The sequence below is a fragment of the Cervus canadensis genome, chromosome 2, assembly GCF_019320065.1.
Source record: "Cervus canadensis isolate Bull #8, Minnesota chromosome 2, ASM1932006v1, whole genome shotgun sequence".
NCBI classification, from domain to species: Eukaryota; Metazoa; Chordata; class Mammalia; order Artiodactyla; family Cervidae; genus Cervus; species Cervus canadensis.
This window is the reverse complement of record NC_057387.1, coordinates 25296254-25322830: the sequence shown is the minus strand read 5'-3', so window position 1 is coordinate 25322830 and position 26577 is coordinate 25296254. Positions and strand designations below refer to the sequence as shown.

The 26577-nt window shown below is 44.4% G+C and overlaps 2 protein-coding genes across 2 annotated transcripts in view; both read left to right on the top strand.

Moving 5' to 3' along the window:
- The window catches only part of PTGFRN (prostaglandin F2 receptor inhibitor), an 83997-nt gene extending 77587 nt beyond the window's left edge, over nt 1-6410 (top strand). The window contains exons 8-9 of the mRNA XM_043459758.1: nt 910-1215; nt 2959-6410. Of these exons, the coding sequence (XP_043315693.1) occupies nt 910-1215; nt 2959-3125 (473 nt within the window). The 3' untranslated portion in view covers nt 3126-6410. The remainder of the gene's footprint in view (nt 1-909; nt 1216-2958) is intronic.
- Nucleotides 6411-16449: 10039 nt separating this feature from the next.
- The window catches only part of CD101 (CD101 molecule), a 39757-nt gene continuing 29629 nt past the window's right edge, over nt 16450-26577 (top strand). Inside the window, exons 1-2 of the mRNA XM_043459749.1 lie at nt 16450-17459; nt 25202-25582. Of these exons, the coding sequence (XP_043315684.1) occupies nt 17417-17459; nt 25202-25582 (424 nt within the window). The 5' untranslated portion in view covers nt 16450-17416. The remainder of the gene's footprint in view (nt 17460-25201; nt 25583-26577) is intronic.

Sequence of the window (26577 nt, the reverse complement as noted above, 5' to 3'; positions counted from 1 at the left end):
ATTTATTTATCTTATAACTGAAAGCTTGTATCTTTTTTTTTTTTTTTTTGAGCCAATTCAACATAAATAAGATTTATACAATTTTCACGCAACAGTAGAATACAAATTCTACTCAAGTTCCCATAGACTATAAACTAGGAGACACTGGAACATATCCAGGGACATAAAACAAGGTGCAAAAATTTCATGATCTAAAGATATTGAAATCATCCAGAGTCTTTGAACGATTCACTTTATGTCTGTGTTGTCGCTTACAACTAGTGTCCTTCCAGTCTTGGGTTCTTCTGCCTGAAATGCTGAAGGACCCTGCTTTCTTTGGGGGAGAGAGCGGTCTATGTCACCACACACCAGCTTTCCATCGCGTGTTCTGTAGAGGAGACATTTTGGGGCTGTGTTCCTTTAGCTGGGTGGTGGCAGTGGCCTGGTTAAAAGGGTGGATTCTGCAGTTGAACTCCTGGGTTAAGCCACATGCTCTGCAACCTCCCAGCTGTGTGATCTCAAACAAGGTTAATGGGTCCCTCCAGAGATTAGAAAATGTGACTGTACCTTCATGTACGGTTGTTGAGAGGATTCGGGGACACCTAAGGTCCCCAGAGCCGTGCCGGCCCCCAGTCAGGCTGCATGTCTGCTAAGTCGATTTAGTCATGTCCGACTCTTTGCGACACTGTGGAGTATAGCCTGCCAGGCTCCTCTGTCCATGGGGTTGTCCAGGCAAGAATACTGGAGTGGGTTGCCGTGCCCTTCTCCAGGAGATCTTCCCAACCCAGGGATCAAACCGGAGTCTCTTATGTCTCCTGCATTAGGCAGGCGGGTTCTTCACCACTCACGCCACCTGAGGTGTGTTATCCATACTTGGAACTTCTTCTGCCTGTGCCACTGATCCCAGGGTTTTGGCTTGGTCATCCGTAGACGACATGGCCTTTGACGTGTCCTGGTTTGCGGTGCACTCTTTCGGCCTGGACAAGGCGCCCGTCCTCCTGTCATCACTGGATCGGAAGGGGATTGTGAACACGGCCCAGAGGGACTGGAAGAGCAGCCTCAGCCTGGAGCGCATGAGCGTGCTGGAGTTCTTGCTGCAAGTGCATGGCTCCGAGGACCAGGACTTTGGCAACTACTACTGCTCCGTGACTCCATGGGTGAAGTCACCCACAGGTTCCTGGCAGAAGGAGGCAGAGATCCAGTCCAAGCCCGTCTTTATAACTGTGAAGATGGATGGTAAGAGTGACACACAAATAACCTTCTCAGTGTTTGGGGAATGTCTTCTCCGTGCGTTTTGCCACCCCTGATGGGATCCAGCTTCTCACCCTTTGAGGAATGTGCCTGCTTTCTCTCTAGCCTGGCTCGGGCGTGTACCCAGAAAGAGCACACTCAGCCCTTGCTGTTTGCCCAGCTTAGGTACCGGGTGTGCTGGAGGCACCATTGGGAAGTGATTTTTTAAACTTACTGGACAGATTTTCGATGCATTCTGTAAATTCTAGACATAGTCACTTTGTTGTATCCTAGGGTTGGCACAGATTCTGCCAGGCAGGGGCAGAGAAGAGCACCGAGAGAGTGGGCCCAGGTCTCTAGGAGGGGCTGTGAGCGAGTTCCTGCCCCTTTTGCCCTTCTACTGGTCCTGTGCCCTGCGAGTCGCTCAGTCGTGTCCGACTCTGCCACCCCATGTACTGCTGCACATCGGGCTTCTCTGTCCATGGGCTTTTTCAGGCAAGAATACTGGAGTGGGTTGCCATCTCCTCCTCCGGGGGGTCTTCCTGACCCAGGGATCGAAGCCGGGTCTCCTTGTCTCCTGTGTTGCAAGTGGATTCTTTACCCACTGAGCCATCCGGGAAGCCCCTTACTGGTCCTCCTTTTGGTGAAAGGGGGCTCCTCCCATTCACTATCTCAGGGAGGGTTCTTCACAGAACCCTGAGACGGGAGGGGGCACTCCCGGCCTCGTTGGCTCACACTGATCGCCAGTCAGCCTAACTAAGTGGTTGGGGGTCCCCTCCCCGCCCTTCTGCTCTCTGAGCCTCCTGGAGTGGGGGCACATTTTCCTTGGTTAATGGAAAACTTGTCTTCTCTGCAGAAAGTGTCAGAGTAAGTGTGAATTGAAAAAACTCATGGACAGAATTCAAGTCCAGGTGCCTGGAAGGATTAAGTAAGAGCCTTCGAGTGTGTTTCCCTGACGATGTGTCAGTTTGGCGGGGACTGGAATTGGAGCCCCAGCTTTTCCACAGACGACTTAGTCTTTCTAATCCTTTGTGTCCTCTCTTGTTAAATGAGATAATGATGTCTCGTGGGGCTGTTGTGCTAAATGTCAGGCAAACAACCACGGTGCCAGCCTCTACCCAAGGTTTGCTGGTAATTTGGGGGACAGGGACTTTGTGGGTGCAGGATCTGAACTGTATGCATTCCTGCAACTTGGTCAGTGATACCATACTTGCCTCTTAGAAATGTCTTGCTTGAAGTCATTCCGTGTGAAAATCCAGATTTACTGAACAAGCAGGGAGTGATTATTCACTTTGCTAGATAATTTACTATAGTGTTACTTAAAATAGCTCCCCTAGTACACTTCAGTTATCTGATGCATAGAATTGATTTATGTACAGTTTTTTTTTAAGGATGCATCTGCTACTGAATGTGTGGTGCCCTTATACTGACTTTTAAAAATCAATCTCCTGCCAAAACCCTAAAAAGCAAGTTGACATTCAAAGATATCGAAGGAAATCTTTTTTTTCTGGGTTCCCCCCCAGCACCACCCCGCCTGCTGTGGACTTGAGTGGGGATATGTTTGCTCATTTTTGGACGCCTATGGCTGAGCTGCTCTTGTCTCAAACCCTGTGCTAGGTGCAAGACCCGTGAGGTCAGACTCCTGGAGGAGACCCCGGGCAGTGGAGGGGGGAGGTGATGGTCTTCCCTGAGCTTTCCCACCCCACAATTTGCATCACTAATTCTGTCCCTCTGATCTCTCCCTCCCAGTGCTGAATGCCTTCAAGTACCCGCTGCTGATTGGTGTCGGCCTGTCCACGGTCATCGGGCTCCTGTCCTGCCTCATCGGGTACTGCAGCTCCCACTGGTGCTGTAAGAAGGAAGTCCAGGAGACCCGGCGAGAGCGCCGCCGGCTCATGTCCATGGAGATGGACTAGCTGGTGCCAGAAAGGCCGAGACCGGGGGACGGTCGAGGAGCGGTTTGGGCGAGATGAGGACAGCAATCTTTTGACGCGAAGTGTGTTACACTAAAAACCAGTCCTCTCTAATCTCAGGTGGGACTCAGCGCTCTCTCTTTTCTGCATGTCAAGTCCTGAGCGCAGACACGTTTACCAGCACACGGCTCTTCTTCCCACGGCACTTTCTGATGGAACAATCGAGTGTGTGTTTTCCTGACGGCGGCGTTTTTAATGGTTAACCTCTAATTTTTTTCTCCTACTGGCTTATAGATCTCTGACTTGTGTGTGTTTCTACCTTTTGTTTTGAGGGGTTGCAGTGAGAAAGGGGTGAAGGCGTTCAGAGTTCTTTGTCTCGGGTGAGATCCGTACGGCTTCCGAGTCGGAGGCTCGTGCTAAGAGAGCTGCTAAAGGCGACCCTCTACCCCGGCCGAGGGACAACACAGACCAGTGCTGAAGGCTAATGTGTGGCTTTTACTACCCTCCCACCCCCTATTTTCCAGGGGGTTTAGGCTACATTTAAAATCTAAACCTGCAGTCCGTAACTTCCTATCAAGCCCAAATGCATTTTGTTTTTTGGTTTTCTGCTTCTCTGCCCCCTTTCCACTTCTCTCGTATTTGCTTTGTGTGCGAGTGCTGAAATGGCCCTGGAATCGAGAATTTGGCTCTCCACCAAGCACCTTATCTTGCCACCTTAGCCTTAAGAATGAGTATGAAGAAAAATGCACAGCCCCCTCTGTCCAGGGCAGTGAGAAGGCCTGCAAGGAAGAAGAGGTCGGGGACAAGGAAAGGAACAGACAGTCACTCCCATAGTTCCGAGGCTACCATGCCTCAGGGGGCCCCAGGGATTGCAGAAGGGAGATATCCTGGAAGTTTGATTTCTGCAGTTCATGCCAGAGGGTCAGTAGTGCAGGGGTGTGTCAGCTGGAAGAAGCCACCTCTCTTCCCTGTCCCGCCCTTTGTGAGAGGCTAAAGCCTTGTGGGTCTGCAGGGGGAACCACAGACACCCCATGTCCTTCACGGGCCACTTGGGCTCTTTAATGTGAAGTCAAATTGCTGCTTGCAAGACTGACTTCATAGAATCAGAAATTACCCAGAAGAACCATGCATTTTCTGTGACCTTGTCAGTCCTTCAAGTCTTTTAAAAAATCCCCTGCAGGGGGTTAGTGAGAAAGGGTATACTTTGTGGTGTGTTTGCTTTCCTATTAGGAACACAGAGGAAACCCAGCAATTTATTGCCGTGTGAACAGCCTACAAAGTAGATCTGAGAGTGGTCCGCTTTGCCCGATCACTCGTACCAGGAGTAGGACAGCGGTCCCCAAAAGATCTGTGACTTGCCCCTACACAGCGCTGGCCTTTCAGAAGCATCCCAGTGGGGTTTTCCTGAGGCTCTCTCGTGACAGTCCCCACATTGCATTCTGCGTGCTCTTACCCCGGCTCTGAAGGACCTAATACCGCGTTGTCTTCCAAAAGGGAAAAAAAGATGCATTTGTTTCGAGCAATAAAGTAATACAAAATGATGGCCATTCACGTGTGGCTCTCTGTCACGATGGGCCGGAAGAGCTGGACTGCTCCCAGCTCACCATCTTCCCTTCTACTTCCCTCACTCTGTTGCCCACGATTCATTCTGCACATATCACCACGTCACCCCCAGACGGCAGATTGCCACCAAATTTTTCCTTTTGGTTTTGCCCACCGAGGGGCCCGCTCACATGATTGAAACTAGATTCTGTACTAACGGTAGCAGCACAGAGGAATTCCGGGCCTAGCATCTGTGGTGGGAAGATGCACCGCAGGTCTGCTCTACACGAAAGACCAGGGGAAGGGGAAGAGGCTGTGATAGCACTAGACTGGGGTATTTCCTCCATGCCGTTTCCTAACTGTGCCATCTCAGAGGAGGTGAGTCACAGGTGATTGTGCAAACAGGAAATAGACACAGGTGCTGCGTTCAGAACAGCCAGTGCCCTTTGAGCCCTCACAGTGATCAGCCTCCTAAAAGAAGGTTCAGGATTGTTGCAGTACAGGCCCTTGGAAGGAGGAAAGGATATTTGGCTTTGGATGTGACCCGGTGGCCCCGGGTGTATGTAAAAACGCAGACAGCCTGTGGCAGTAAAGGTGACACGTGCTCACACACTGTACCTTTTCCTTTCAAACTGCTGTTGCAGTTCACGGCTGGGGCTTTTGTGGCATTTACTGTGCCCCTAGCCCCACCCTCCATCCACTGGGCTGGTACCAAGTAGGGAGAAGTCACAGGGCATTGTACCAAGGACCTCCTTCCTTCCAAGGACATAAACATGGCTGGAACATGTGTCCTGGTCAGAGGGTGAGATGTACTCTTGTTATACCAAATAGGGCCCCCTGCTCCGTGCTTTTCTGGAAAAGCTTCCCGCAGAAGCACTGGAATGAAGGCAAGGACCCAGCCACGACTGACACGGATCAAAGTGCACTGCTTAACACAAAGAAACTTGATAGAAAGTTTGACTTTTTTTTTTTTTTCCTTCTAATCATAAAAATATCCCCAGAAAGAGCCTAAGCTATATTCAGATAAAAGCCTGAAAAGTACTTTCCATTGTTTACTTTATAATGTTTACATATACTTTTCACTTTTTTAAAAAAAAGAAAATGCCAGCTCTGACTTTTTAACAACTTTTCAGATTTTTCATGGGACAGTGGAACTCTGACTCACCAACTGGAGTTAAAATCTTGATTTAGAAATGTATTTATTTGTGTGTTTTCTCCCCTCCCTATCTATGTGGCTTTCCCTAAGATCCTGGTCAAGGTGGCTTCTCCTGCCCAGACCCTTGTCTGTTTTCCCTGGTGGCTCTTGCTTTGCAGCCTGCCTGCTGCCATGATTTTGTCACTGACATCTGTGAGCCAAAGACTGAGCCTCTTTAGCAGGAATAATAAGCAATACTACACAACTTGCTACTTTCAGAAAACCTTTTTTTTTTTTTTTTTAACCTTCACCGATGACAACAGAGGAAGAAGGGAACTGGGATTTGGGTAAGTTCTCCTCCGCTGTTTGACCAAATTCTCAGTGATAAATATTGTGTGCAGATCACTAGGAGAAAAAAGTTGACTTTCTTTCTTTTTTAGCGTGGCACATACAGATCTGCCGAATTTTACGTAGACAAAAGAAAGGGTCTTGTGTATTTTTGTCCATATCCAATGTTATATGAACTAATTGTATTGTTTTATACTGTGACCACAAAATATTATGCAATGCACCGTTTGTTTTTTATTTCATTAAAGGAAGTTTAATTTAAACTGAAGTTGTGTGAGGAACTTTTATCTCCTCCGCGTAAGGGACTGTGGCTGAATTCCCTTGCCACTTGAGAACCTTCTCATGTCTTGGAATCCCGTGAAAGTGTTGTAGATGTTCACCAAAGATAAAAGAAGAAATGGATTTAACAGGACCACTAGTGAGATTTCCACCAAGCGGAAAAGTGAGGGCTGGGGCCCCTGCTGAGGATGATCTCTCGGTCTCTGCATGCATTCTCACGACCTTATAGGACCCTTGTCAGGAAAGAGAGAAGTTAGAGGCTGTTCCTCTCTGCGGATGAGGAAACACACCCAAGTTCTGTGACCATGTCATGCCTGGAACAGAACAGCTTTTCTGACTCATGACCCAGTCTGGAGCCAAACAGGTCCAGAAGGTGTTAGCCCCTGTATTATGTAAAAACAATCCTTTCCCCATGCTGCTGGCTTCAGAGTCCAGGACAGGAGAGAGTGCTGGGGCTCCCACCTCCCTGCTGGCCCCAGGAGCAGCCGCTCAGCCTTGGCCAGCCTTCCCTCTTTGTGTCTTGGGCAGGGACCACCTCACTTGTGAGGTTTTCAGAGGCTGGATCTGTGTCCTGGTTAACTAACCTCGCCTGGGGCTTGGCCCCGGTCCAGGCGTATGGAAGGGACTTGTTTTTAGTTGCCAAGTCGTGTCCAACTCTTTTTTTAACTCTGTGGATTGTAGCCCGCCAGGCTCCTCTGTTCATGGGATTTCCCAGGCAAGAATACTGGAGTGGGTTGTCATTTCCTTCTCCAGGAGATCTTCCCAGACCAGGGATTGAACCCACATCTCCTGCATTGGCAGGCAAATTCTTTACCACTGAGCCACCAGGGAAACCCCACAGAAGGGACTAGAGATTTATGAATGCACAGCGAATGCTGTCCTGTGGGAAATGGCCCAACACTGCATGAATTTCCATGAAAAGGGAGGATTCTGCTCACATCGAAACCCTGACACAGTCAGAGCTGGTCTGCAGCAGTCCCACACCCCTTGCTGAGCCTGTATCTGCCTCAGTTTATATTAAAAGCAAAATAAAAACTTGCTCACACACCTCCTGTGGCCAAGGCATTGTGCTCAGCACAGAAAACCTCCCACTTATGTCCTTTCCTAGAGGGCTTGGCAGCTGCTGTTGGCTCATCCAGAAACCTCTTTCCACCTGTTCCAACTCCTGCTTCTCTGTCAAGTCTCAGGGAGCCTTTATCTGCCCCTCTAGGCTAGAAGACAGATGCTCTGGTTGTCTGAAAGTGGCCCGAGGGCAGGGACCTCTTTCCACTGTGACAATAGCTAACTAACACTGGGATGCTTTGATGTGCTCTGCACCTGGGCGAGGGCACAAGGGCTTCCCAGGTGGTTCAGGCAGTAAAGAATCTGCCTGCCAATGCAGGAGATGCAGGAGACACGGGTTCAGTCCCTGGGCTGGGAAGATCCCCTGGAAGAGGAAATGGCGCCCCACTCCAGTGCTCTTGTGGCAAAGAGTCAGACTTGACTGAGCACGCATATGCATGCAGTCGCACCTGGGCAAGAAGCTCAGGTCACCCGAGGTGACCACTGCAGATTTCTTGTGTGCTCTTCATGTAACCGGATCGTCCAGCTAACAGCCACCCCGTGTCCTCTTACCCACAGACCAGTGTGTGTAGAACACTGTTTCAAAATACAGGTTTTATTATTTCAGTGAAGCAGGGCCAACCATTGAGAAGGTAGCTTGTTTCACTCACATATCCCAAGAGGAGGGGTCACGCCGCACCCCGGGGGCCACACAGGGAAGCACCAGCGTCCCTCAGGCAGCAGAGGGAGCAAGAGAAAAGCATGCACTGCAGCCCTTGTTTGGGTTTTCACAGGAAGGAACGGGCAAGTCAGGGTAAGCTGGCTTCGGATTGACTAGTTTGGAGAATTTCAGCGGGTTCTGCGGCATAGCAAGTGTCCCTAGTTATCAGGTGTGATGAGAAAACAGCTATTTTGAGTTGCTGCCTAGGATTTTACAGGATGATAGTGCTGCTCACAGCCAAAGCCTGAACGTATAGATAAGAACCTGAGCTTACGGTTCCTGCCCCAAGTTCCCACTTTGCTTTTCCCTGGGATCCTTTTTAAATAACCCTTTTGAGTTGAGCCTGCAGCCTCCACCGCAGCCACCTTATAAGTAATAGGCACTTGTTACCCTGCTCTCTTATCTCCTGCTCACTGGACACCTGGGATGTCACAGGACTGCCCTTCCCCTGGCTCGCTGGTCCCCCAGCCCTGGTTTCTGGGGTCTCTAAGTAATAAATCTTATGACTTAACTTTCTTTGTGTGAGTGTATTGCAACTGTGCCTTCAATCAAAATGACCCTGGGTTTCACTTCCTCAGGGTGGGGGTTCAGATGCTGAGGGAGCAACTTGCTGACCCGATGTGGGTGGTTTGTGCCTCCTTGTTCAATAGGACATGGTCTGCATGTGCCTAATTTAATACTCCAGTTATTCCCCTTCTCTCCCCCAACATATCTGGTTCCTGGCCTTGGGGTGATCTGAGCAGGGAACAGTGGTCCTGAGTCTAAGGGCCCAGTGGAGGAGGGGTTTGCACACGGAAGGGCGTGAAAGTGAGAAAATGAAAGTTGATCAGTCGTGTCCGACTCTTTGCAACCCCATGGACTGTACAGTCCATGGAATTCTCCAGGCCAGAATACTGGAGTGAGTAGCAGTTCCCTTCTCCAGGGGATCTTCCCAACCCAGGAATCAAACCGGGGTCTCCTGCACTGCAGGCGGATTCTTTACCAGCTGAGGGAAGGCATGCTCACTGGCAAATCTGAATGACTTCCTTTCTCTAGGAACTGGTCAGTCCTGGGAGGAGCAGTGTCTCCAGGGTCAGCAAGGCTCTGGATGTCAAAGCATCAAAAACCAGAAATAAAATGACAGGATTAATACACTCACTGCTTGGGGCTTGTACACCTGGTTGGCTCAGCTCCCCTAGCGGTGGGGAGTAACGCTCACCTGAGTCCTCTCTGTTCTATTTATTTGCCAGTATATTTGTGCCACCAGTACTGGTTACTTTGATTATATAATTTCATTGAATAATATGTAAATCAACAAAATATGAGTGCCAAAGAAAGATGTGTTGATGAAAGGAAGATGAATTCCCTGAAAAGACTAGACAGAGGTAAATTGCTTTTTTTTTTTTAATGCTGTCAATTTAAGTCCAGGCAAAACAACTATAAACGATTCATGTTTTTATAAATCATAAAGGCATAGGAAGATCTGTACTCCATTGACTTTACAAATGTTGTTTTTTTGTTGTTGTAGTTAATTCTTACTCCTTTTTAAAGAAATCAAACCTGAAAGTTGTAGAAGAGGAGATAGGTTTGGTTTATGTAAAAAAGAGAGGAGACTCCAGATAATAGACCTGGGCCTGTGTCAAGAGATTGTTGAGCAAATACATACTATGTGATTGAAGTGAAAATAAAATTTTTAAGATACATATGTGTCTTTTGATGATTCTCATCTTTACCTGACATTTCTGTTAATTGATCAACTGATAGCTCTAATTGTGTCAGATAATGGAGTTTCTCCTATTATTGTCCCCATTCTTAGAGATGAGGAAATTGAGGCTTAAGGAAACTGATTTGCTCAAGATTTGAACCTAGGTCTTTCCGGCTTCAAAGTGTGTACATGTTCTAAATCACTGCACCAGCTACAGTGTCTGACTATTTTAGCCATTCAGTATTTTTTGAAGAGATAGAAAGATGGATAAGAACTGATTCCTGCCCTTAGGAAATTCATGGACTTGTAGGAGAGAGCATGGGCATGTAAATAATTCATTTTATTACGTGTCATAAGTAAAATTATAGCAGTTCATGACAGAGATAGAGGAGGGAGTGGTGAACCTTCTAAGATGTCAAGAAAGGTTTTGCATAGGAGATGCAAACCCAAATTTTAAATGGTTTAAATAAATAGGCATATATCAGGTAGGGAGGGCTCTTAGCAGAGGGGACAGTATATGCAAAGTTATAGGAATGGTAAGACCCATTCAAAGAAACACAGTGGTTCTGTGTCTGAAAGGTGAGGTGATGGGAGAATTCTCAAGCACCAGTTCATGAAGATCCAGTCAAGGATTTGGGACTTGGTCATCTAGAAGTTTGTGGGGGGGAGACATAAGATTTATTTTATTTTTTGGCTGTGGCGGGTCTCTGTTGCCGCACGCAGGCTTTCTCTAGTTGTGGTGGACAGGGTCTCACTCTTTGTTCCTGTGTGTGGGCTTCTCACTGCCGTGGCCTCTCTGCTTGTGGAGCACAGGCTCTCGGATGCTCGGGCTTCAATAACTGGCATATGAGCTTAGCTGCTCTGCGGCATGCAGGATCTTCCCAGACCAGAGATCGAACCTGTGTCCCATGCATTGCAAGGCGGATTCTTAGCCACTAGACCACGGGGGGAAGCCCTGAAAGTCTTTATTCAGGAGAGTGTGTGGCTATGTTTGCATTTTCGATTACTCTGGCAGAGGGGGCGCAGGGTGCAGGCAAAGCTGGAAGATGAACTGAACTGCATTAATCCAGGTGAAAAATCACAGCTCTCAGTTGTGACAGCAGCAGCTACAGTGAATTCATTAAAAGTTTTAGGAAGAACTGACAGGATTTTACAACTAAATGTGGAATGTGGAGGCCAGCCACGGGTCTGGATGGATGTTGGTGCGCTCAGCAACGATGGACAGTACCAGTGAAGGAGGAAACAACGATTTTAGCTTTGGACGCAAGTTTGAGTTTTCTGCAGGACCTTCAGGTGGAAATGTTCAGCAGTTAGATGATTGGCCTGGAGCTTAAGGGAGAAGTTGGGGGTGGAGGCAGATTTGTGATTGTCAGTATACAGACAGGGCATGAGATGTGGAAGCACCGTGAGGAGAAAGGGCTGGTGACAGAACCCCGAGAAGGGCTTCACTGAGAAGGAACTTCCGAAGAGGGGAGGAAAAATCCCAGCAAGACCGTGGTATCAGAGAAGGAAGGACAGAATTCCGAGCAGATATGCCAATGGTCGGTCATACCTCATGCCACAGAAGGACCGAGTCAAGCAAAAGCTGAGCACTGTCCATGGCTGTGACCTTGGATGTTTGGGTGAAGTCAAGCCCAGATCATGGTGGGCTCAAGTGCTGGCTAGTTAGGAAATCAAGCAGAATACAGAATATGGGGAAACTCACAGATCTGAAGAGGGGAGGGAAGAGGAGGCAGTTGGAAACTAGGGTGAAAAGGTGACTATTTAGTAAGGGAGTAGGCACCTGGGCTGCTTTATGGGCCAAGGAGACCGTGAAGGGGCATCTGTGTCAGGGGGTACACCTGTACCTAAAGCCCAGATAAAGCAAACTTCGTGTCCCTTTGCCCCCTTTCTTCTTCCCTTTGGGGCCTATTTTGAGCACTCCCCCACACCCCCTTCTTGTTTTAAAATCAGAACTCATTGTCAGTTACTCCCTGACAGGGAACTGAAGATGTAGCTCTTGCCAAGGGTATATCTGAAACCAGAAGATGGCCTGGGAATCCCATCTGTTGCTCTTGCTCTGCTGCTACCAGCCCCTAATCCCTGTCTCCTCCTTCACCCACTTTCCTTTCACATATGCAGTATTGTAGAATAACTCACGTCACTATGTGATAGGTAGTAACCCCATTTTACAGATGAGAAAACTGAGGCTCAGAGGAATCAACTAACCTGCCTAGATTGTATGACTAGAAAATGCCCTTCTTGTGCCCTGGCATTTGCCTCTGCAAACAGGAATCTACTTAAGGTTTTCCCCACAGATAGGAGTTGCCACCCACGTTGAAAAACTCAGCCTCAGTTAGCTAATTGTCAGCTCCTGGTGAAGTCAGGCTGGTGAGAAGTAAAGGACCTGGGAGTTGTTCTCCGTCATAGGACCCAAGTTGTACCCGGGTCTGCTCTAGGCCTCAGTTTCTCCCACTGTTGTATGAGGGACAGATTGATTGAGCTCATGGTGGCATTCCATGCATGGAGGAGCAAGGCTCAGAACCTGGGGATGCCCTGTACCTGGGTAAGACCTACACCCATGCAGGTAGCAATCACTGACCTAAATTGCAGGAGCTCAAGTAGGGAAAACGGGCAAAATCCTGATCAGCTTTCTGCTCACCCCTTCAGGATTTTCTTTTCTGTCCTCCTGTCACTCACTGTCCCACATACTCTGCCTTCTGAAAATTTTGAATGGCAATCTAGAAAGTGTAATAAAAAGGGCACTGAACCAAAAGTGAGATGGCAGCCATAGAATGCACCCACTCCTAGCCACACAATCTTAGCCAAGTTAATGGATTCTTCTGAGCCTCGGTTTTCTCATCTATAAAATGCGATTAATGATATGAGCTATTCTGTAACCCTGCATAAGTGAAAATGCCTCACACAGAACTTGACATGTAAAAGGTCTGCATTTAAATATATCTTAGGCCTGAATGCTTAGCCTACAAATCCGTGATACTTGCAATTTTTGTCATTTGGTGGAATTAATATTTGAAATGTCAAACCTGAAAAAAAATACATCACTTTTCATTAATCTTCTAGGAACTTAAGAAAGGACTTTTTTCTTTAGTACATCACTGTGTTGCTTTGACTGTCACTGGCCCTGTCCCTCCATCTGAATCAGGGATTCTATTTTTACATTCCTTTCAACTGATACAATTGCCATGCACTACAGTGATTCCCAAGGTAATAGAATAACTGTCTCTCTCACTGGCTCTATTTTTTCTTTCTTCTCCTTTTTTCTTTTCCCCTTAATAACATAAAGCTTCTTTTTTTCCTTCCAGAAAAGAAGCAGCATCACCCTGTCAATGTTAAATTTTGGCAGAAACGGAGCCGCTAACATGGAAAGAAAAAAAAATTGGCAACAGCCAGGAGTGAAAAATTGCTAGAGCATTACCCAGTTGGGCTTCCCTGATAGCTCAGTTGGTAAAGAATCTGCCTGCAATGCAGGAGACCCTGGTTCGATTCCTGGGTCAGGAAGATCCCCTGGAGAAGGGATAGGCTACTCACTCCAGTATTCTTGGGCTTCCCTTGTGGCTCAGCTGGTAAAGAATCTGCCCGCAATGCGGGAGACCTGCATTCAATCCTTGGGTTGGGAAGATACCCTGGAGAAGGGAAAAGGCTACCCACTCCAGTATTCTAGCCTAGAGAATTCCATCCATGGAATCTCAAAGAGTCAGACACGACTGAGCGACTTTCACTCCACTACTTAGTTGTGTGTATTTTGGGAATACAGGGCCCTCTGCATTATTGGCAATGATTGTCTCTGTGGTCAATGCTTATTTCTAACATAATTCTCTTTTCAGTGCGTGTAGCAGATTGATTGCATCGATGGCCCCAGTTCCCTTCCACTGCTTTTGCCCTGCCACTTTGCTGTTTCCTTCCCGCAAGAGATGGAGTCTATTAACCCATCTCTTGCTTTTGGACTTGGCCATGAGACTTGCTTTGATCTGAGGATGTTAGCAGTCATGATGCAAGTAGAAGCTTTTAAAAGTACTGATGTGTTTCTCCTAGTCCTTTTGGACCCCTGACATTACTGTGAAAATATACCCAGGCTAGCCTATTCAAGGACTATGAGAGGGATCCAAGCTAAGGCCATCCTAGATCATCTAGCTCCCATCAGCTCATCCATAGGCTTGTGAACAAAAATCTGTATGCCACCAAAGCTTGCTATTTGTTATGCAACAATAGCTAACTGATATAGTAAATTTTGGAGCCTAGGGCCTAACCCATGACTTCTACAACTGAAATGGTGGAAAAAATTCTTGTGCTGCAAGCGCTACTGATACTATAGTTAACTGCCTGGAGAGGTAGTTTGAAATCACCATTCCAGGTAAGATGCCCTTTAATTGTTCCCTGAATACAACCTGTATATCCCTGCTTCAGTATCTTTGTACATTTCATTTCTCCCTAGGGAATGTCCTTTCTTCTCTCTTCTCTATTTGAATCATTCCAGATCTCCAAAGACCTAACACAAACCACATAAACCAGCCTTTTCTGAATGACCTCTAGCTGCCCCCTGTCTGCAGTGGTCTTGCCTGAGTCCTAAAATGAATACCCAACACAGGCTGCCTTCCATGGCTACCATTTCTTATCTACAGTCCTTTATCAAACTAGATTCCAACTTCCTGGAGGGCAGGGCCCATTTTTTTACCTCTTTTATCCCCCAAGCACTGCATAGTACCTTAAAAAGGAACACACAGGGCCTTTTAACTGAAGATGTTAATATTTGTAGGTTGACATGGAGGAGGGTTGCTATTGTTTGGTGTCATTGCTAATGAATAAAACCAAAGGGAGATCACTGTGTTGTACACCTAAAACTAGCACAGTGGTGGTGGTGGTGGTCGGTGGTTTAGTTGCCAAGTTGTGTCCGACTCTTGCAACTCCATGGCTCCTCTGTCCATGGGGCATGAGTTGCTGTTTTCTTCTCCAGGGGATCTTCCTGACCCAGGGATTGAACCTAGGTCTTCTGCACTGTAGGCAGATTCTTTACTGACTGAGCCACCAGGGAAGCTCAACTAATACAGTGTTGCGTGTCAATTATATCTCAATTTTTAAAAACTTGAAAAAAAGAAAAAAATTACAATTAAAAAAGAAGTTAGAGGCTTCAAGGACTTCCCCAATGGCCCAGTAGTTAAGATTCCATGCTTCCACTACAAGGGGCAGGGGTTCAATCCCTTTTCAGGGAACTAGGATCCCACGTGCTGTGTGGACTGGCCAACAAATAAATAGCTTTTTAAAGTTATAGGCTTCCAGATGAAAGCTTGTAGGATCTTACCCTCAGTTCAGTTCAGTTGCTCAGTCGTGTCCGACTCTTTGTGACCCCATGAATCGCAGCACGCCAGGCCTCCCTGTCCTTCACCAACTCCCGGAGTTTATTCAAACTCATGCCCATCGAATTGGTGATGCCATCCAGCCATCTCATCCTCTGTCGTCCCCTTCTCCTTCTGCCCCTAATCCTTCCCAGCATCAGGGTCTTTTCCAGTGAGTCAACTCTTCACATGAAGTGGCCAAAGTATTGGAGTTTCAGCTTCAGCATCAGTCCTTCCAATGAACACCCAGGACTGATTTCCTTTAGGATGGACTGGTTGGATCTCCTTGCAGTCCAAGGGACTCTCAAGAGTCTTCTCCAACACCACAGTTCAAAAGCATCAAATCTTACCCTACTCTACTCTAATTCCCCCTGGAAAAATAAATCATACAATGCTACCTATTCCCTGAAGATTCCAGACTTCCCATTCTCCTCAAATTAGATACATTCTTTCTCTCCTTCAGCTCTCCATGTCTCTTGCCGCCTGTATTTCTCCTAGTGGACCTCCCGGAATTTACCTTATGTAATAGCCAGTCATGTTCTTTCCTGTCCACCTGCACCAGGCTCCACCAGCAAAACTTCCTAAGATCAGAGGCTACACTTTTCCATATGTGTCTCTGGCACCTGGTAAGGTGCTTATCCTAAAGCAGATGCTCCGTGAAGTATTTCATGACCTCATCATCTCTCCTAGCTCTGTCTTTATCTTAAATGCCCTAATTCAGGCCCTTAGCATTGATCCTGCAGAAAATTTCAAAAGGCTGTATCTGGCCTTCCTGCTTCCTCCCTCGCCTCCCTTCCTCATCTTGGTACTTAACTTAAAAGAAAAACATGACCAGGCCATTTTCCTACTTGAAAAACCAACCAACAAACAACCTCTTAATAGCTTCCCTTTTCTATAAGGTTAAGACCAATTTCTTAGGCCTGGCGTGCATGACCAACTCAGGTCTGTCCCAGCCCACCTCTGTAGACCCTCTCCCTTCACACCAGCCTCTAACTTTACTCCAACAAGAGGGCACAGCGGATGCATCACGGTCCATGCTGGACCTCCCCAACCACACCTCAGCCCCCCCTTCCTCCCTGGTTGCCTCACGTGACCCAGCCGATCCTGACCCTCCCTCCCACCCACTCATTTTCTGGACTCGCTTGAGGTGCCCCATTGATTGTTGTGCTTGCAAAATTACCCTGTGGTTACCTGAGTAAGTGGAAGCTTCCTGAGAACAAAGACTTTGTATTGAGGTGGTCAAAAAGAAACATTTTGTCCAACCCAGTTTGTGCAGCCCCTAACACACCCAGAAGATTAAAAAAAAAAAAAATCGTTGGATAAATCAGTGGATGGTTGGAGCAGGAATCTGCTGTAACTGTGGCCTGAAGCAGACCAGACCATCCCTGACGTATCTAAATAGAGGCTTGGTCTGGAGAACTAACATCCTTAGTGAGCTTGTCCCTTGTACAGTCTTGTCTTTGGGTACTAGGATTAATTTGGCCTGGATTCAGGGCCATCCTTAGTGGCCAGGTCCACGCTGAGCAGCTGAAGATTCCCTTAAATGTTCCTTGATATCCATTGGGCACTTCCTATGTACTAGATGTTGCTCTGAGCGCTTTCAGTGAATTAGTCCATTCAATTCTCACAGCAGTCTTATGGGACGTACACAGTTAGTATCTCTGTTTTGTAGATGAGAGTTAGAAAATGTTAAGTAACTTTTCTAAGATCAGCTACTAAAAACAGAGTCTGTGTGCACACCCAGGCAGCCTGATTCTAGAGCAGGCCAGCATCACCGCCATCTCATGTTGCCCAGGTTCCTGTCTTCCAGGGGCTCTTTTCTCAACCCCTTCCCTCTCCCAAGATGGGAGGCAAGGTGAGAGCTAAGAAGAGAAAATTTCTGCTTGATTGTTTTATTTATTCTGTTTGCTTAAATGCCCTCATCATTACCTAAATTGACACATATTTAGCCAGAAGGAGGCCATCTTTTCTTATTTGTATCTATATGTCGTTACCTGCCCATGAAGATAACTTTTCACACCGAATTGGAATGATTTTCAAAGAGCCATATAAAGCAAACTGTATTGCCCTTTGCAGGCCATCTCTGCTTCTCAGTGGGCTGGAAACCGCACGATTGCTTCCTCTTTATCTTTGTAGTGAGAGCACAGCATTTGTCACTCGGCGTCTGAGCAACTTCAGTGACACCACCAGGAAAGGTCTACACTGGTCCAAATGGCACGCTTCCCACATGTGGCATCATTTTTTCTCTTTCTGAGTAAGTGTCACATTTCTGTATGTTACTGTTGCCACAGGAACTAGTCAAACAGAGACTGTTGGGTGATAAAATGGGACGGTTTGGTCTCTATGGGGAAAACAGTGGCCCACATCTCTGGTGCTGGCAATTATTCTTGACTTTTGATGATGTTCTTGGCTACCTGAACAACCTTGAGCTCCAGGTGGTGCAATGTTTGGTTGAGTCCCGTGAACCTGACCCCAGAGGTTTTTATACTTGTGCGTGTTACTAGATCTGCCAGTTTTGCTGGCCCTTGCCTTCACCTTATTTTCTTGGGCTAACCCATTCCTGGAGATAGGATGAGGCTTAACTCTTCAGACTGACAGGGGATGCCTGAGGAGAGCTTGTCTAGAGCAATGTACCTCGGGGATGTGGCTGGATGAAAGGCTTATGAGAGTTTTAGTTAGTTTTAGGCTAACTTAAAAGAAGGTTCTGAGTTCACCTGTGAGCTGAAGTGGGCGTTGACTACTGTGAAACTGAGAAGGTGGCAGGAAGAGTCACATGTCTCTGCTGAGAGCCATGTGGAAGGGCCTCCATGAGCCTAGGGGCACTTGTACATGGTGGAACAGGGTGGAGGAAGTAGAAATTTGGGGGTGGATGGAGAACAGATGAACTGGGAAGGGCATGAAATAGTTTCAGAGCAGACAGAGCAGGGAGCAGGTACTTTTCAGTGCTGTGGATTCATTTAGCACTTGGTGAAGCTCATCTTCACCCCCCTCTCAGAATAATTTTTAAATACATAAATTAAAACATATAAGATTATAGGGGGAAATACTCATATTGAAATGCAGTTATCAAAAATATTTTAAAATAAATCATGATGTCATTTATTTTCTTCTTTATGTATTCATTATATGATAAGATCTAGAAGTGGTCTATTAACCACCAAATTTCAATGTAGTAATGAGTGTGAACAATATTTCAAGACTCTGCAATAGATGTGATGTGAAAATATCTATGGTTTGTTGTCTACCTTCATAGCTGAAGAAAATACTGAATTTCCATTAAGGTTAGTGAAAATAAAGATGTAGGGTGTTTTTCCACTCAAGTTTACGAACCCTTTATTCCCCCATGTGGACTCAGGTTCAAAACTTCTGCTTTAGAGTGACTGGATGGAATTAGTGAAGGGATTTGGACAATAGGGGAACTAAAAGAGCTTAGGATCAGAGCAACCAAGGCTGTGGCTAATAGACAAAAAGGGTGCAGCGTTCAGCTCAAAGGGGCGCTTAATAAACCCTTGGCTTGAATTGCACTGGGCTCATGTCTCAAAGGACATTGGGTAGTGAGAGGTGAAGATCAGATATGGGGCCTGATGGGGGTGATGGATAGCCTGCAGGGGAAGTTATTGGGACCAGGTGCTGGTTAATTGATGCCCACCAGACTGGCTTGGCAGGCACTGATGACTAGGAGGACTGGTGGGGTCCTTTGGGGACTGTTGCCTGGCATGTTCCTACTTGTCCTGTTCAGGTGTCTGAGTGTGACTCTCAAGGGTCTGCCTTGTGTCTCTGAACTGTGTATTTGGCTTGTGTATGGGGAAACTGGGCTTACATTGAGCAACAAGTCAGACAGTTGCAAATTCTGTCTGTTTTTTTTGGTGGGGGGGATGGGAGGGGTAAGTAGTCTGAAAGGCCTGGGAAAAGGAAAGTAACCAAGGTTCAAAAAGGGGAAGCAGCCAGGCTTTTCCTAGTTCATTTAAACCATTACCTAAACTGGGTTATATATTTACTTCTTCTAAATTTAGATTCCATAAATACTTATTTTGTATAGAGTCCCAGTTTTTATGTGAAAAACACCTAAATCAGAAAGTAACTTGAAAAAGATGTTGCAAGCCTGCTATTTGTCATTACAAATACAGAAGGAGAAATTAAGGAAATAAACTAAATGATGGATGATCAGTTGAGCACTTGCATTGTTTAGCAAATGTTTACCTTGTCCTAATTAGTTTTAAAAATAAATATGTAAATATATATGTATGGCTGAGTCCCTTCACTATTCACCTGAAACTATCACAACATTGTTTAATTGGCTATAAATATATAAAATAAATTTAATATAAATTTATATATAAAATAAAAAGTTCAAGAAAATTTGTAAAGACTGATGAATCCTGTTAGAATATGGGGCCGGATGAGATTAAAGTCATGGATAAATGAATTCTTGGACTTAGCTTTGTCCTCTTGGTCTGTCACCCCTCACCCTAACTAGCTGCCCTACAAATAAAAGTCATTAACTTGGGAGGGTCCTGGGGAGGGCATACTGTTTGTCTTACTAAGACTGTATTCATGAAAAAAAAAAAAGAAATCCATTAAATTATGGATGAAAATGCTTTCAGCCTCCAAGCATGCAGAGATTTTGTATGGGTAAAGAAAGAGAAGTTGTTTGTTGTGTTTGATGTTCTCAAGCTAGGTTTTGTATAAGGTGGAAGTATTTGAAGTTGCTGTTTTTGTATATCAAAAATGGTCAGGTGTTGACCATTTTATATAGTTCAATCAAATAACTTCAATTCAAATAACACTGCAATAGAAAATTTGGCAATGCCAGTGATGTTTTTGAAAAAAGCCAATACCATCAGGAAATTCTTCATGCATCAAAAGTGTGACTCTGATGCAGTATGTCATTGTTAAGCTGTGTGTGCATCAGTCAGCAAGAATCTGCTGTCCAGAGGTGCCTAACCCTCTGTCCATTAAAAGAGAAAGCAATAGGCCAGTCCCCTGAGGTATTTTCCTCTTTTGGAGGAGAGATATGTGCAACATCCCACAGAAAATAGATTTATAATAAGATGCTTCAAGTGTATGATTCCCCATGCATGACCATTTGAACTGGCCTCTGTCCGTCATTTCTTTGTACCTCCATAATACCTATTAATCCTTCACATTGTCTCTTTCACTTTTCTGGGAAAGTGGTACCCTCCCAATCAAGCTCTTGACCTCATGCTTCCACTAAGACCTTACTGCATTCATCATCATCTCTCTGGCTTCATCCATCTCTCCCCTGTGCAGCTCCTCTGCCCATAAACATGCAGAGGCACCCCTGTCCATCTGCCCTCACTGCTCTGCCCCATTGAACTGCTCTTTCTAACTACCACCCTATTTTTCTCTTTCCCTTCTCCATGAAAGTTCTTGAAGTAGTTTAAGCTTCTTGCAGTTGTTTCTTACCCTTGAAATGCTCTGCTTCTGCTCTGTTGAAATCTCTTTTACAAAGATCACCAATGACATCCTCATCATCAAACTAAAAGGACACTTCTCTGCCTTTCGAATCCTTACCCCTCAGTAGCATTCAGCAATGCTGACAAGCTCTTTCTTCTTGGAACACTTTGCTCCTTTGGTTTTCAAGCTGCAGTGTCCTGGCTACCCTCCCACCTCCCCTTCTTCTTTCTGTAGCATGCATTTCTCATCTTATTTCCTAAATAGAGAGATCCTCTAATAATCTCTCTTTAGCTCTCTTCTTATATGCCCTAACATTTTCCACTACTTAACATGTAAATGACTAAGTTAGCATCTACAGCCCAGAACTCTCCCTAGTTACAGACAAGCATTTACAGGAAGCAGTGAGGAAGCAATGGAGACAGTCAGGAATTTGACATTTGTAAATCCAAATTCAAGTCTGGCTCCATCATTTACAACTTTGACATTGCTAAATATGGGAATATCACAGACTTCTTAAGATAACTAGATGACAAATATTTTCAAAGAGTTGAGTAGATTTTAAAGTATAGAAAGAGATACAGATATTGACATATATTTCAACAATATCTCTAAGTATTTGCTGGATTTCCTTCTTGTTTATTCCATAGCACTCTAATTTAGTGTTTCCAAAATTAAGTTCTTTATCATCTTCTCCTTCACCCTTGAACACACAACAGTACCTCTTCATGATAGCCTTATTCCTGTTAACAGTACTGTTACTCCCAGTCACCCTTACAAAACCTGGTATCATCTTTGATTTCCTCTTGTCTTCCATCCACCCCTTTAACCTCCAAGCATCTAAGATGCTGAAAAACTCTATAGATTTATCTCCACAGTGGCTCTCAGATTATAGCCCTTTTCTTTCCATTTCTACTGCCTTCATCACTTATCTCCTGAGCTACTATAATTATCTGATATCTACTTCTAACTCCATCATCCTACACACCATCAAGTTAATTTTACTGAGAATTTTAAAACATTTTCAGTGGGTTCCCCATTGCCTATCAATCAAGCCCAAACTTTTAAATATGCCAGTTAAGCTCTTCATGCTTTGGACTCAAAATTCCTGCCCAATCTTACCTCTTTCTATTAATCTTTGTGTAACCCACCCCCGAATCCAACTGATTACTCCCTATTTCCTGAACAATTCTTTTGATTACTACTTATACAGTCTTTTCATGAAGTTTCCTTCACTGAAAAATACCCTTTCTCTCCACTTAAATTGCCATAACCTTCTCCAAGGTCCATTTTTAATACTATCTCTTCCATATACCTTACCTATTTTCTTTCCCTAAAATGTAATCTTTCCTTCCTTCAAATTCCTCAAAGAACTTTTATCATATGTCTTTCCAGGAGAGATGACGACCACCCTACTTGACTGAATTGTAAAATTTAGAAGTCAAAGACTACCCTAAACTCGTCTTCATATCTTAGTCCTTGAAGCATCAGAAATACTACAAGTGGTTAAATAAATATTAATTGAATTAGCAACTGAAGCAGAAGAAAATAAAGTACTGCTTTGCACAATAAAATGTTTTGAATGTACCCATCTCTCTGAAAAGTCATAAAAAATGTGGAGTCAATGCTGCCTAGGCATAAAAAATAATATTGTGGAAACATCCCCTGACATAAACATATTAGTGGTACCTCAGAAATCACATTTTTAAAAACATTTTCACTGTGCAAATATAACACATAAGAGAAGTGACTTCCCTGGTAGTCCAGTGGTTAAGCATCTACCTGCCAAGGCAGGGGACACGGGTTCGATCTCTTGGGGAAGGTTCCACGGGCTGCACAGGCTAAGCCCACGTGCCACAGTGACTGAACCCATGTTCTAGAGCCCCTGCTTGGCAACAAGAGAAGCCGCCGCAGTGAGAAGCTCACACACCAGTTAAAGATTAGCCGCCGCTCACCGCAAGTGGAGAAAGTCTGCTTGTAGCAACGAGCCCCAACACAGCCAAAACTTAATTAATTAAAAAGGAAAGTTAATAAAACACAGCTATGAAATTGAATAAATAAGGAAAAAGTAAAAACCATGTAATCACTATGCAGGAGAAGAAATAGAACATTGCTAGGACCCTAGACTCACCCATCTACCTTGCTGTACGCCCCACCAGATACACATACAATCACTTTCCTGACTTCCATGATAACTACTTCTTAGCTTTTTTTTTTTTTTTTTAAGGTTTAACTTCTTATGTTTGCATCACTAAACAATACAGTGTGGGGTTTTTTGCCTTTCTTTAACTTTTATATTCATTTTGTATATATCAAAAAGATTCTAAGTGTTCAGCATCTTTCCTTAAACACAGTGATCCATGTTTTTGCAACCAGCAGCAATTCACTCACTTTTATTTCTGCATAAGATTCCACTTTATGAATGTACCACAGCCTGCCTGTTATACTGTTGATGGACATGTAGGTTGTCTCTAGTTTGGGGGCCGCAGTGAACAATGCAGCTGTGGATATTTTTTCATGTGTAGCCTGGGGCAGTGCTCACATTTCTTTAAGATGTATGTCTAAGACTGGCTAGCATTGCTGACAATGTTTTAAATTGCCTCTGTAGAATAATTTTTTGGTAAATAATATTTTAAAATTTTACTACTGTATGGTATAGGGAACTATACTCAATACCCTGTAATAACCTATAATGGAAAAGAATTTGAAGAAGAATAGATATTTAAGTATGTATAACTGAATCACTTTGCTATACACCTAAAACTAACACAACATTGTAAATCAACTATACTTCAATAAAAAGTCCTGTTTTGCAGAAAAAGAGACACAGAAGTACAGAACAGACTTTTGAACTCTGTGGGAGAAGGTGAGGGTGGGATGTTGCGAAAGAACAGCATGTATATTATCTATGGTGAAACAGGTCACCAGCCCAGGTGGGACGCATGAGACAAGTGCTCGGGCCTGGTGCACTGGGAAGACCCAGAGGAATCGGGTGGAGAGGGAGGTGGGAGGGGGGATCGGGATGGGGAATACGTGTAAATCTATTGCTGATTCATGTCAATGTATGACAAAACCCACTGGAAAAAAAAAAAAAAAGTCCTGTTTTGAAAAAAATTAAAGTAACAAAATTTTTTCTCATATTTTCTAACTTCTATTCCTAAGTGCTTATTACGAAAAAAGTCTAATGTATATATATCACATTTAACTGGGATTTATGAATAAATTAGTATATTTTAAATCATTACTGGAAATGTATACAGTTGGTTGATTGATTGGATGTTTGTTTGCCAGTTTTGCATTGATTGTATCCATATGCAATTTTTAGTTGACTACATCGTGACCAATTACCCTTTCTCCCTGTTTTTGCAGGTCCCCTCCTATCAGAATTGTTTTCATTCTAAAATTTCTATATTTAACCTTACCATGGTCTCTGTAATGTCATTTTTCCTTTCTCTCACTTTTTTTCCCAATCTGTCTCCCTTACTCTTTGTCCTTGTGGATTCACAAAATTCAGCAGATGCTCTGCTTCTTCCATTCCTGCTTATGAACTCTGCTCTGTTAATTCCGTAATGCCAGTAATTGCTCCCTGATGGACTCTTATGATGTCTTTCCCCTGGGCCCTAGGCCCCGAGTGAAAGACTTAGCTCACCTTTGCAGCATCTCTATCACTTGTTCATTGTTCTTTCTGTAACACAAAATAAACCAGCCTTTAATATTAACATAAGAAATAAACACATGCACTTTAATTTCTAAAAAAGTCTTGATTTTGAAAATGTGTATGTTAAAGGAAAAATTATCACTAAATAATATTTTCTCCTTTAAACCTAATACTTGAGATTTGTCCTAACATGAAGCATTCCACTGTGATCCCAAACTGAAAGCTTTAAATAAGAGAGCAACTAAACTAAGTCTGATCCTGGATCCTGTTGGACTTGACAGTCATCTTTTAGGAAGCTTTTCAATAAAGTTGTAGTGGCTCTTTAAAAAATTACAAAATGAAAAACCCTCTATGGTATAGAAAGGAAGTACTGCTGCTTCTTCAGGTGCTAAGTTTAGCTAATCTTGCACCAGACCTGGCCAGGAGCTACAAATAGTTCCAACCAACCAGCAGAAAAAGGCATAGCACCAGGGGCAGTGCCATGGACTCCGTCTCTCCAGCAATCATTTCTGTTAGGACAGCTCGATGACAGGTACCTAAGAAGTGGAGGCTTGAGGAAGTATACTGAGAATTTTTCCATAAAATTATGTAAAAGGTGAATTATCATACATCTTATTTACTTCAGGTGCACTTAGGTAAGTACGTGCATTTTATAGAAGTGGTCATGTTACACTGATGAAGCTATCCTTTTTTAAGAGACTAGAGATTACTCTAGAAGTTAGAATTATAAAAGAACAATTAACTCATCAAGCCATTCCACTGCTCCTCAGCCTGAAGAAGGTATTGAACATTTGAGTGGATTATAGCTAATAACCTGTGATCTCATTTTCTAGAATTGTAATACAGGGAGCTACATAATGTGGCACATTGGGAACTGGAGCACTAATCTATTTTTATTCCCTTTTCTTTCTCCTACTTGCAAGCTAAGCTCAGCATTGGCCAGCGAGAAGTAACAGTTCAGAAAGGACCGCTATTCAGAGCTGAAGGTTACCCCATCAGCATCGGCTGCAATGTAACTGGCCACCAAGGACCTTCTGAGCAGCATTTCCAATGGTCTGTTTACCTGCCAACAGCCCCGACCCAAGAAATCCAGATCATTAGCACCAAGGATGACACCTTCTCTTATGTACTGTATGCAAAGCGGGTAAAAAGCAGGGAAATCTACGTGGAGAGAGTCCAGGGTAACTCAGTCTTTTTGCACATTTCCAAGCTCCAGATGAAGGATACTGGCGAATATGAGTGTTTCACACCCAACACTGATGAAAAATACTATGGGACTTACAATGCGAAGACTAATCTTATTGGTAAGCTGTGCGCCCTTCTTTGTTAGCCAGCCCCTGACAAACCACAATCTCCATCACCACAATGCCTTGCCCTGTGACATGGCTTTATAGTGTGCTGTTTGTCTTAGCAAAAGAGCCCATGAACCCCTCTGAATATTTTGGAGTTTGTCACAGATAGGTATCCAATATTCTTTAAAACTCTCAATTCATTTTCCCAATCGACTTTGTCATGAAGAGTTAGATATGATGTGGTATTCCGAGGCCTTGCCCAAAGCTATCCATAGGTTGATAATAACACAGACAAAGCTTTGAGAGTTCTCATGTCTCTTCTTGGAAGCAGAATATTAACTTGATAGAAGAGCTGGTATTGATATAACACACTTATATATAATTAATATCATAGGAAGTAAGTCATTAATGTGGAAATAGTTATTCTCAAACTACCATTCTCTAGTGTATTTTCCTATGTGGCAAGGGTCATATTTGAAATTATCATTGTGTCCCTTTGCCTGGAATATCTTATCACTTCCTTTTCAGCCTAGCAAACTCCTACATATACTTTCAAACCCAGTTTAGATATTTCCTCTCCTGTGAAACCTGTTCTGACTGTTGCAGGCAGTATTCCCATCTTTGTTCCTTCTTGTTGTTCTCTTCACAGCACTGTTATTAGCACTCACCCAGTTTATGTGGTAATTGGCTGCTTATATGACCCTCTCTGATTTTGCCCCAAGCACTGTAAGATAACATTTACTTCACTCCCTAGCGCAGTGGTTAGCACTGGGTAGAAGCTCAATAAACATTCATTGTTGAATCTAAATGTCGCTTTCACATAAACTTGGGCTGTATGATCTCCTTTGAGGAGGAAGAGAATGTTAGGGTATAGGATGGTTATCAAAACTTCGGTAAGGGTTGCATTTTGGCTCTGAAAGATAAATTATAACAGATTATTTCAGAACTTTATTTTATAAAGGAGCAGGTGAAGGCCCAAACAAGTGAAGTGACTTGTTCCAGTTCAT